Below are 13,554 nucleotides of genomic sequence, written 5' to 3'. Positions count from 1 at the left end.
CAGGGATTTACTGAAAGCGAGTTTGTATCCACAAGGTACCTGATTAAAAGTTGTTCCGTTTTTTACGCACTATTTCAACTTGTGTGTGTGTGTGTATGTGTGTGTGTGCATACATTTCTCTCGGGCGCCAAACTTGCTTTTGTTTATTCTTCCTATGAAACAGAAATTGACTGAGTACGGAGTTTTGTTGTACAAATGTATCAAAACAAACTTCTATGTAGCTCGAGTTATAACTTTTATTATTGTGTGTGTGTGTGTTGAGGGTGGAAGTGAGAACAAAAGGGGGGGGGGGGTCCGACCAAAGGCTTGGAGAGACTGGAATATTAAATACGAAGCCGAAGATTGTATGTCAAGCGATTGTATGTCAAGTGATTGTATGTCAAGTGATTGTATGTCAAGTGATTGTATGTCAAATCATATTGAGGGGTGATAACGAGGAAAGCTAGACAAGTGTGAACCATGTAAGTCTCAGTCCAGAAGTATGTGTTGGCGTATGGGAGGTCAATAGAAGCGGGCCGAGATCTAATTCAAAGTAACACAAAGTAGAAATCACGGCCAAAATATGTTACAGGAGAGTTTAAATGAGGGGGGGGGGGAAATTTGGCCAAAATATGTCAGCGTTCGATGCGCATGATACAATATTAACAAAAGCTCAAGCAACAAAGAGCTTTTGAAATATTTGAAAGATCGAGACCTACTCCGAGATAGTATTTGGTGGAGGGGGGTGCGTGATACCGGTCATCGAATTTACCTCTAATTAATATTTGGGACTACAGTGCTTACATTGATGCATAAACATGCATAGAACCTACCTAAATTTACCTTTGACGAAACGCCAATAATGAGGCCTATGCGTATAAAATAAGATAAAATAGCTTCTAATTGTCTGAGTCAAAAATAACCATAATACTAGTATTGATGTGTGTTACTGTATTTGTTGATGTGTGTTACTGTATTTGTTGATGTGTGTTACTGTATTTGTTGATGTGTGTTCCTGTATTTGTTGATGTGTGTTACTGTATTTGTTGATGTGTGTCTTGACACGTGTGTTTCAGTTCACATGGTTTAGGCTACATACATGACTGTGTTGATACCACAAAACTGTTGAAACATCTGCAGGGAACAGCCGATGAACAAGGCTTTCCTGACATGTGGAGTTTGCAGCATCTTGGCCAGCACAGAGACATCTACATCCGGTGACGTCAGAGAACAAGATAAGACCAAGACCGACCATTAGTAAAACGTTAAATTCGCACAGTATACAATGAATATAACAATGCCGGTTACCTTATGAAGGCATGTACGTGTGTGTTAAGTTTTCTTTCATATTAGCTTTTATAGTTATCTATTGTTAGTTTCAAATTTTTAATTGACGACCTAATTATAAAACAAAATTAATTAATGAATACTAATTTATAAAATAATTGGTCAAATTTTGATTCCCATGTTGTTTGGGGCAATGGTTAGTTGTTTCAACTAGAGGAGAGAATGAGGAGAGAATGAGGAGAGAGTGAGGAGAGAGTGAGGAGAGAATGAGGAGAGAGTGAGGAGAGAGTGAGGAGAGAGTGAGGAGAGAGATATAACGTGTACAAACTTTATATCAGAGACACCGCGAGGAAGTTGGTAGAAGTTTTGTAAAATAAAAGTAGAGAGGTCATTATATCCATCAGTTTAAATCAGTCATGTCATTAAATTTGTAAAAGATATTGACTAACAATAAATCTGTGCGGTTAGAAATATTTTCACCAATTGTTTTGTTCTCGCTATTCCATGCATTTAGCTTTCTTTTGTCAAGGCGTTATGATCGTATCACTTGCAAGGGGAGGGGGGGGGGGAATAAATACAAATGTGAATGTTACCATGGTCGCTTTTTAAATGAATAAAACAAAAGTTCGGCTCAAGCCTCCTCAAGGGGACTAATTCAGATTAAACCACCACATCTGTCAAGTACGAATTCTTTCTTTTGCTCGATACCAAAATAATAATAATAATAATAATAATAATAATAACCCAAGAATAAAACAACTATTGAAAGTCTGTATGGATAATTGGAAGATAAACCTGCACCTAAATCGTGATAAACTAGGTTCTGTGCACATAAGAAGAGGTATATACCAGGGTGACTCACTATCTCCACTCTGGTTCCACCTAGCGATTAATCCTCTATCTACATTACTCCAAGACTCTACAAACGGTTTTAGGGTTGACACTAAATGTACAAAATGTGTGTCCCACTTATTATACATGGATGATCTAAAGCTATATGCAGAAACCGAGCAAAAATTACACACCTTAATCAAAACGGTAAAATGCTTTAGTGACGATATCTGTATGTCTTTTGGCCTGGATAAGTGTGGCATCATAAGCATTAAAAAGGGCAAGGCAACGAACACCAACATTGAATTTGAAGGCATCGAGGAATTGAACTCCGCCTCTATTTATAAATATCTTGGAATAAACCAGAATGCCAAGATAAACCATAAGAAATTAAAAGAGGACTTTCTTGGCAAATATAGGCAAAGAGTTAATAAAATCCTCAACACCAAACTGTCTGGCAGTAATCTCATCACTGCAATTAACAGCTGGGCCGTCCCTGTGCTCCTTTACACGTTCGGTGTGATCAAATGGACTGACACCGACCTACATGACATTGACAGACTCACTAGAAAATTACTAACCAAGTTTCGATGTCTACACCCCAAGTCCTCCACCATAAGGTTATACCTGCCCAGGAAGGATGGGGGTCGTGGATTGCAGAACATCTTCAAATTGTGTAAGATGCAAGTTTTAAAAATACGATCAAAACTGCTCGCCTCCAGCAATAAATTAGTTTCCTTCCTACGGAAATACGACTCCGATGCAACCCCTCTGAACCTACACAATGCTGATGTCAATATCGGTTTGGACGACGCAGGGCATGAGATTCGCCAATGGGAAGAAAAAACACTCCACGGAAAATTTCCGGCTTCATTACATGGGGACAACATCGACAAGGCTGCTTCCTTAACATGGCTCAAAGCAGGTCATCTCTACCCTGAAACAGAAGGCTTTGTTACAGCAATACAGGACAGAGTAATCAGGACAAAAAATTACGAGAAGCATATCCTGAAACTCAATGTTGTCGACAAATGCCGAAAATGTGGAAATGTGGGCGAGTCGATTGAACACATTATGGCAGGATGTCCAGCCCTATCAGAATCAGCCTACCTAGGTCGCCATAACCAAGTTGCAAAGTTAATACACCAACACCTGGCTTTGACGTACAAATTGATCGGTAAGGACACTCCCCCTTATTATAAATACTCTCCGCAAGAGGTTCTCGAGTCTACTGAACATCTGCTGTACTGGGATAGGCCTATTCTGACCGACAAAACGGTAGATCTCAATCGCCCGGATCTGCTGTTCATCGATAAAAAAGAAAAAACCGCTACCATTATCGATATCGCCGTACCACTGTCTCATAATTTAAGAAAAACTGAGATAGAAAAACAAAGAAAATATGGGAACCTAGGCTTGGAGATTAAGCGTCTATGGAAATTGTCCAAAATAACAATATACCCCATTGTTATATCAACCGAGGGGATAATAACAACTGACCTCACAGACACCTTCAAGGCCCTTAACATTCCTAGGAACATCTTCGTTGCCTGTCAGAAGGCGGTACTGCTGCAGACCTGCCACATCACCAGAAAATTCCTCAGTGGAAACTGTTAAAGGGACTACGATGAATTTTGTTTCTCTTTAGCGAAACTCGACCCTGGCAGCGCCAGAGAATGACTACTCGTTCATTTCTAACATAATAATAACTAATAGTAAATTAAGTAAATAGATAATTGTTTTGTTAAGAGATAATTGTGCAAAACTTCAACTTGCTTGAGATAGGGCGACAAGCGTTTTACTAGACAGACAGACAGACAGACAGAGTTGATAAAAAAAACATCGTTAGATAACAAGAAACGATAATATTAAGAAAAGCAAAGGTGACATCAGGAGAAACAGTATAATGTTGTCTCTAGGCTTATGAAAGGAATATTTGAATGACCCCATACAACAGGACATTGATCAATGTGACCACTGATGTTGTGTGTGGAGATTGATAAATGTGAACAACCACTGATGGTGTATGGAGATTGATAAATGTGACCACTGATGGTGTATGGAGCTTGATAAATGTGACCACTGATGGTGTGTATGGAGATTGATAAATGTGACCACTGATGTTGTGTGTGGAGATTGATAAATGTGACCACTGATGTTGTGTGTGGAGATTGATAAATGTGACCACTGATGGTGTGTGTGGAGATAGATATATGTGACACTGATGGTGTGTGTGGAGATAGATAAATGTGATCACTGATGGTGTGTGTGGAGATAGATAAATGTGACGCTGATGTTGTGTGTGAAGATTGATAAATGTGACCATTGATGTTGTGTGTGGAGATAGATAAATGTGACCACTATTGTTGTGTGTGGAGATTGATAAATGTGACCACTGATGGTGTGTGTGGAGATAGATAAATGTGACGCTGATGTGTGTGTGTGGAGATAGATAAATGTGACGCTGATGTGTGTGTGTGGAGATAGATAAATGTGACCACTATTGTTGTGTGTGGAGATAGATAAATGTGACCACTATTGTTGTGTGTGGAGATAGATAAATGTGACGCTGATGTTGTGTGTGGAGATAGATAAATGTGACGCTGATGTGTGTGTGTGGAGATAGATAAATGTGACGCTGATGTGTGTGTGTGGAGATAGATAAATGTGACGCTGATGTGTGTGTGTAGAGATAGATAAATGTGACCACTGATGTTGTGTGTGGAGATAGATAAATGTGACCACTATTGTTGTGTGTGGAGATAGATAAATGTGACGCTGATGTTGTGTGTAGAGATAGATAAATGTGACGCTGATGTTGTGTGTGGAGATAGATAAATGTGACGCTGATGTTGTGTGTGGAGATAGATAAATGTGACCACTATTGTTGTGTGTGGAGATAGATAAATGTGACCACTATTGTTGTGTGTGGAGATAGATAAATGTGACGCTGATGTTGTGTGTGGAGATAGATAAATGTGACGCTGATGTTGTGTGTGGAGATAGATAAATGTGACGCTGATGTGTGTGTGTGTGGAGATAGATAAATGTGACGCTGATGTGTGTGTGTGGAGATAGATAAATGTGACGCTGATGTGTGTGTGTGGAGATAGATAAATGTGACGCTGATGTGTGTGTGTGGAGATAGATAAATGTGACGCTGATGTGTGATCAATTCATTTGTTAGAGCACTAAAGTTTCCAATGTTTCTCGTGCTTATTATTTTGCAGCCATTCTAATGACACAAGAACAAAATGTTGCCGGGCATCCATTACGTAGAATTCACTTAACATTAACCAACTATTGTACATTAAATCATATGGGTAGATACTAGAAGCTTGAATCATAGAAACAAAAGTAGCGTAAAAAAACTTCAGGCATTAAGCTTAGAATAAATGAATTAAAAAAAAACAATACATAGAAAGTATTGAAATAAATCACACAAAAAACTGACCGAGAATTTTCTCTTTTGTCCCTTTATATACTCTGTGATACAGATAAAATACATCTAGAAATATCAAGATTTACAACTTGTAAAAAACTTTGTCTAATTAATATCTCCGTTAGGCTTTTAATAAACTATTTTTTTTAGCTCTACCACAAGTTTTCAGTCCTTTCAAGAAGACAAGTTGATAAAACAAAGCCGCTACTGCACTAGAAACTTTGAGCTTTGACTTTCTAGAAGTCCAACTCTTCTACACTCACGTTTTCCTGCTTCTTCTTCGTCCAAAGATTGTTGAATGTCCAACATCTCCTTCTCAACATTCTCCAGGCCACGTATCCGTCTGAGTGTGTTCAGTGCCTGCAGAGTTTGGCCTCTCATCATCTAAACAAACATTCATTTTCAGGATGTGTATTACATGTATTAGGGATTTATTGAGGATGAGTACAAATCTAGTTCATCACATTAATCTACTCTTGTACAAATCTAGTGCATCACATTAATCTACTCTTTATTTACGAACCAGTTGACATTTCAAAGACATCTATTTACATATGGCTACAGATGGATACACATGGCTACATATGGGTAAATATATAAAAAGAACTGCTTTGCCGTTTCGTCCAAGATAAAATCCCTTTGCTCAAGTAAGAGTCATATAAGAGTCATGTAAGAGTCAAGTAAGAGTATACATAGAAATATAAATTCATCTAAAGAATATAAAAAAAACGTTTCATAGTTTTGTCCCAAACTTACAAAGTCACCAGTTGAACTAGTGACTACTCGCCCAGTCTAGTTTAATGAGTTGAACTAGTGGCTGCTCGCCAAGTCTAGTTTAATGAGTTGAAATAGTGGCTGCTCGCCAAGTCTAGTTTAATGAGTTAAACTAGTGGCTGCTCGCCTAGCCTAGTTTAATGAGTTGAACTAGTGGCTGCTTGCCTAGCCTAGTTTAATGAGTTGAACTAGTGGCTACTTGCCTAGTCTAGTTTAATGAGTTCAATCAACAACAACAACAAAAAAACAGTTATTGACTTAATTTTTTTTAAAAAGAAGTATTTTTTTCACTGACCTGATACCTGGGGGATTCAGGAAGTAAAATGAAGAATATAAATTGAAACATTCCAGGTAGAGCTGCTGAGCCCAACATCCACCTGTACACAAAAGAAGTCTCCAAATTGATGGTAGACCATCAAGTAACTAATTGCCAAAAATGACTGTCAAAACTAAGAGCTAAATAGAATCAATTAAAAGTTATACGACTAGCCTAATTGGAAATCCTGTACTTCACATTCCATCTCTGTACTTCACGTTCAGCTCCCTGTACTTCACATTCCACCCCTGTACTTCACGTTCAGCTCCCTGTACTTCACATTCCACCCCTGTACTTCACGTTCAGCTCCCTGTACTTCACATTCCATCCCTGTACTTCACATTCCACCCCTGTACTTCACGTTCAGCTCCCTGTACTTCACATTCCACCCATGTACTTCACATTCCACCCCTGTACTTCACATTCCACCCCTCCCTTTACTTCACAATCCACCCATCCCTTTACTTCAAATTCCACCTCTGTATTTACATTCCACCCCTGTACCTCACGTTCAGCTCCCTGTACTTCACATTCCAACCCTGTACTTCACGTTCAGCTCCTGTATTTCACGTTCAGCTCCTATACTTCACGTTCAGCTCCTGTACTTTACTTTCAGCTCCTGTACTTTACGTTCAGCTCCTGTACTTCACGTTCAGCTCCCTGTACTTCACGTTCAGCTCCTGTACTTCACGTTCAGCTCCTGTACTTCACGTTCAGCTCCCTGTACTTCACATTCCAACCCTGTACTTTACATTCCACCCCTGTACCTCACGTTCAGCTCCCTTTACTTCACATTCCACCCCTGTACTTCACGTTCAGCTCCTGTACTTCACGTTCAGCTCCTGTACTTCACGTTCAGCTCCTGTATTTCACGTTCACCTCCCTGTACTTCACGTTCAGCTCCTGTACTTCACGTTCAGCTCCTGTACTTCACATTCCACCCCTATACTTTACGTTCAGCTCCCTGTACTTCACATTCCACCCATGTACTTCACGTTAAGCTCCCTGTACTTCACATTCAACCCCTATACTTCACGTTCAGCTCCCTGTACTTCACATTCCACCCATGTACTTCACGTTCAGCTCCTGTACTTCACATTCCACCCCTATACTTTACGTTCAGCTCCCTGTACTTCACATTCCACCCATGTACTTCACGTTCAGCTCCCTGTACTTCAAATTCCACCCCTATACGTCACGTTCAGCTCCCTGTACTTCACATTCCACCCATGTACTTCACGTTCAGCTCCTGTACTTCACATTTCACCCATGTACTTCACGTTCAGCTCCCTGTACTTCACATTCCACCCCTGTACTTCACGTTCAGCTCCCTGTATTTCACATTCCATCCATGTACTTCACGTTCAGGTCCCTGTACTTCACATTCCACCCATGTACTTTACTTCAGCTCCCTGTACTTCACATTCCACTCCTATACTTTACGTTCAGCTCCCTGTACTTCACATTCCGACCCTGTACTTCACATTCCACCCCTGTACTTCACATTCCACCCCTGTACTTCACACTCCACCCCTGTACCTCACATTCCACCCCTGTACTTCACATTCCACCCATGTACTTCACGTTAAGCTCCCTGTACTTCACATTCAACCCCTATACTTCACGTTCAGCTCCCTGTACTTCACATTCCACCCATGTACTTCACGTTCAGCTCCTGTACTTCACATTCCACCCCTATACTTTACGTTCAGCTCCCTGTACTTCACATTCCACCCATGTACTTCACGTTCAGCTCCCTGTACTTCAAATTCCACCCCTATACGTCACGTTCAGCTCCCTGTACTTCACATTCCACCCATGTACTTCACGTTCAGCTCCTGTACTTCACATTTCACCCCTATTTTTTACGTTCAGCTCCCTGTACTTCACATTCCACCCATGTACTTCACGTTCAGCTCCCTGTACTTCACATTCCACCCCTGTACTTCACGTTCAGCTCCCTGTACTTCACATTCCATCCATGTACTTCACGTGTTCAGGTCCCTGTACTTCACATTCCACCCATGTACTTTACTTCAGCTCCCTGTACTTCACATTCCACTCCTATACTTTACGTTCAGCTCCCTGTACTTCACATTCCGACCCTGTACTTCACATTCCACCCCTGTACTTCACATTCCACCCCTGTACTTCACACTCCACCCCTGTACCTCACATTCCACCCCTTTACTTCACATTCCACCCCTGTACTTCACGTTTAGCTCCCTGTACTTCACATTCCACCCCTGTACTTTACATTCCACCCCTTGTACTTCACATTCCACCCCTGTACTTCACATTCCACCCCCTGTACTTTACATTCCACCCCTGTACTTCACATTCCACCCCTGTACTTCACATTCCACCCCTGTACTTCACATTCCACCCCTGTACTTGACATTCCACCCCTGTACTTCACATTCCACCCCTGTACTTCACATTCCACCCCTGTACTTGACATTCCACCACTGTACTTCATATTCCACCCCTGTACTTCACATTCCACCCCTGTACTTCACATTCCACCCCTATACTTCACGTTCAGCTCCTGTACTTCACATTCTACCCCTACACTTTACGTTCAGCTCCCTGTACTTCACATTCCACCCCTGTACTTGACATTCCACCCGTGTACTTCACATTCCACCCCCTGTACTTTACATTACACCCCTTGTACTTACATTCCACCCCCTGTACTTCACATTCCACCCCTGTACTTCACATTCCACCCCTGTACTTCACATTCCACCCCTGTACTTCATGTTCATCTCCCTGTACTTCACGTTCAGCTCCCTGTACTTCACATTGCACCCATGTACTTCACGTTCAGCTCCATGTACTTCACAATCCACCCCTCCTTTTACTTCACAATCCATCCCTCCTTTTACTTCACATTCCACCCCTGTACTTCACATTCCACCCCTGTACCTCACGTTCAGCTCCCTGTACTTCACATTCCACCCCTGTACTTCACATTCCACCCCTATACTTCACGTTCAGCTCCTGTACTTCAAATTCCAACCCTATACTTTACGTTCAGCTCCCTGTACTTCACATTCCACCCCTATACTTCACGTTCAGCTCCTGTACTTCACATTCCACCCCTACACTTTACGTTCAGCTCCCTGTACTTCACATTCCACCCCTGTACTTCACATTCCACCCGTGTACTTCACATTCCACCCCCTGTACTTTACATTCCACCCCTTGTACATTACATTCCACCTCCTGTACTTCACATTCCACCACTGTACTTCACATTCCACCCCAGTACTTCACATTCCACCCCTGTACTTCACGTTCAGCTCCCTGTACTTCACATTCCACCCATGTACTTCACGTTCAGCTCCATGTACTTCACAATCCACCCCTCCCTTTACTTCACAATCCATCCCTCCTTTTACTTCACATTCCACCCCTGTACTTCACATTCCACCCCTGTACCTCACGTTCAGCTCCCTGTACTTCACATTCCACTCCTGTACTTCACGTTCAGCTCCCTGTACTTCACGTTCAGCTCCTGTACTTCACGTTCAGCTCCTGTATTTCACGTTCAGCTCCCTGTACTTCACGTTCAGCTCCTGTATTTCACGTTCAGCTCCTGTACTTTACGTTCAGCTCTTGTACTTCACGTTCAGCTCCCTGTACTTCACGTTCAGCTCCTGTACTTCACGTTCAGCTCCTGTACTTCACGTTCAGCTCCCTGTACTTCACATTCCACCCCTGTACTTCACATTCCACCCCTGTACTTCACATTCCACCCCCTGTACTTTACATTCCACCCCTGTACTTCACATTCCACCCCTATACTTCACGTTCAGCTCCCTGTACTTCACATTTCACCCATGTACTTCACGTTCAGCTCCTGTACTTCACATTCCACCTTTATACTTTACGTTCAGCTCCCTGTACTTCACATTCCACCCATGTACTTCACGTTCAGCTCCCTGTACTTCACATTCCACCCCTGTACTTCACGTTCAGCTCCCTGTACTTCACATTCCACCCATGTACTTCACGTTCAGGTCCCTGTACTTCACATTCCACCCATGTACTTTACTTCAGCTCCCTGTACTTCACATTCCACTCCTATACTTTACGTTCAGCTCCCTGTACTTCACATTCCGACCCTGTACTTCACATTCCACCCCTGTACTTCACATTCCACCCCTGTACTTCACACTCCACCCCTGTACCTCACATTCCACCCCTGTACTTCACATTCCACCCATGTACTTCACGTTAAGCTCCCTGTACTTCACATTCAACCCCTATACTTCACGTTCAGCTCCTGTACTTCACATTCCACCCCTATACTTTACGTTCAGCTCCCTGTACTTCACATTCCACCCATGTACTTCACGTTCAGCTCCCTGTACTTCAAATTCCACCCCTATACGTCACGTTCAGCTCCCTGTACTTCACATTCCACCCATGTACTTCACGTTCAGCTCCTGTACTTCACATTTCACCCCTATTTTTTACGTTCAGCTCCCTGTACTTCACATTCCACCCATGTACTTCACGTTCAGCTCCCTGTACTTCACATTCCACCCCTGTACTTCACGTTCAGCTCCCTGTACTTCACATTCCATCCATGTACTTCACGTTCAGGTCCCTGTACTTCACATTCCACCCATGTACTTTACTTCAGCTCCCTGTACTTCACATTCCACTCCTATACTTTACGTTCAGCTCCCTGTACTTCACATTCCGACCCTGTACTTCACATTCCACCCCTGTACTTCACATTCCACCCCTGTACTTCACACTCCACCCCTGTACTTCACATTCCACCCCTTTACTTCACATTCCACCCCTGTACTTCACGTTTAGCTCCCTGTACTTCACATTCCACCACTGTACTTCACATTCCACCCCTGTACTTTACATTCCACCCCTTGTACTTCACATTCCACCCCTGTACTTCACATTCCACCCCCTGTACTTTACATTCCACCCCTGTACTTCACATTCCACCCCTGTACTACACATTCCACCCCTGTACTTCACATTCCACCCCTGTACTTCACATTCCACCCCTGTACTTCACATTCCACCCCTGTACTTCACATTCCACCCCTGTACTTGACATTCCACCACTGTACTTCATATTCCACCCCTGTACTTCACATTCCACCCCTGTACTTCACATTCCACCCCTATACTTCACGTTCAGCTCCTGTACTTCACATTCTACCACTACACTTTACGTTCAGCTCCCTGTACTTCACATTCCACCCCTGTACTTGACATTCCACCCGTGTACTTCACATTCCACCCCCTGTACTTTACATTCCACCCCTTGTACTTACATTCCACCCCCTGTACTTCACATTCCACCCCTGTACTTCACATTCCACCCCTGTACTTCACATTCCATCCCTGTACTTCACGTTCATCTCCCTGTACTTCACGTTTAGCTCCCTGTACTTCACATTGCACCCATGTACTTCACGTTCAGCTCCATGTACTTCACAATCCACCCCTCCTTTTACTTCACATTCCACCCCTGTACCTCACGTTCAGCTCCCTGTACTTCACATTCCACCCCTGTACTTCACATTCCACCCCTATACTTCACGTTCAGCTCCTGTACTTCACATTCCAACCCTATACTTTACGTTCAGCTCCCTGTACTTCACATTCCACCCCTATACTTCACGTTCAGCTCCTGTACTTCACATTCCACCCCTACACTTTACGTTCAGCTCCCTGTACTTCACATTCCACCCCTGTACTTCACATTCCACCCGTGTACTTCACATTCCACCCCCTGTACTTTACATTCCACCCCTTGTACATTACATTCCACCTCCTGTACTTCACATTCCACCACTGTACTTCACATTCCACCGCAGTACTTCACATTCCACCCCTGTACTTCACGTTCAGCTCCCTGTACTTCACATTCCACCCATGTACTTCACGTTCAGCTCCATGTACTTCACAATCCACCCCTCCCTTTACTTCACAATCCATCCCTCCTTTTACTTCACATTCCACCCCTGTACTTCACATTCCACCCCTGTACCTCACGTTCAGCTCCCTGTACTTCACATTCCACTCCTGTACTTCACGTTCAGCTCCTGTACTTCACGTTCAGCTCCTGTACTTCACGTTCAGCTCCTGTATTTCACGTTCAGCTCCCTGTACTTCACGTTCAGCTCCTGTATTTCACGTTCAGCTCCTGTACTTTACGTTCAGCTCTTGTACTTCACGTTCAGCTCCCTGTACTTCACGTTCAGCTCCTGTACTTCACGTTCAGCTCCTGTACTTCACGTTCAGCTCCCTGTACTTCACATTCCACCCCTGTACTTCACATTCCACCCCTGTACTTCACATTCCACCCCCTGTACTTTACATTCCACCCCTGTACTTCACATTCCACCCCTATACTTCACGTTCAGCTCCCTGTACTTCACATTCCACCCATGTACTTCACGTTCAGCTCCTGTACTTCACATTCCACCTTTATACTTTACGTTCAGCTCCCTGTACTTCACATTCCACCCATGTACTTCACGTTCAGCTCCCTGTACTTCACATTCCACCCCTGTACTTCACGTTCAGCTCCCTGTACTTCACATTCCACCCATGTACTTCACGTTCAGCTCCCTGTACTTCACATTCCACCCATGTACTTTACTTCAGCTCACTGTACTTCACATTTCACCCATGTACTTCACGTTCAGCTCCCTGTACTTCAAATTCCACCCCTATACGTCACGTTCAGCTCCCTGTACTTCACATTCCACCCATGTACTTCACGTTCAGCTCCTGTACTTCACATTTCACCCCTATTTTTTACGTTCAGCTCCATGTACTTCACATTCCACCCATGTACTTCACGTTCAGCTCCCTGTACTTCACATTCCACCCCTGTACTTCACGTTCAGCTCCCTGTACTTCACATTCCATCCAT

At 43.1% G+C, this 13,554-nt stretch overlaps 1 protein-coding gene across 2 annotated transcripts in view; it reads right to left on the bottom strand.

Annotated features, from left to right (window-relative positions):
• Nucleotides 1-13,554, bottom strand: part of LOC106052400 (proton myo-inositol cotransporter-like) — a 43,705-nt gene that overhangs the window by 9,672 nt on the left and 20,479 nt on the right. For both annotated transcript variants that reach the window (XM_056026976.1, XM_056026977.1), the window contains exons 5-7: nt 6,609-6,690; nt 5,803-5,923; nt 1,079-1,187 (exon numbers count right to left, since the gene is read on the bottom strand). In XM_056026976.1, the coding sequence (XP_055882951.1) occupies nt 1,079-1,187; nt 5,803-5,923; nt 6,609-6,690 (312 nt within the window). The remainder of the gene's footprint in view (nt 1-1,078; nt 1,188-5,802; nt 5,924-6,608; nt 6,691-13,554) is intronic.

This window comes from Biomphalaria glabrata, chromosome 4 (assembly GCF_947242115.1).
Source record: "Biomphalaria glabrata chromosome 4, xgBioGlab47.1, whole genome shotgun sequence".
In the NCBI taxonomy this organism is placed as follows: Eukaryota; Metazoa; Mollusca; class Gastropoda; family Planorbidae; genus Biomphalaria; species Biomphalaria glabrata.
This window is presented reverse-complemented; position numbering and strand designations above follow the sequence as displayed.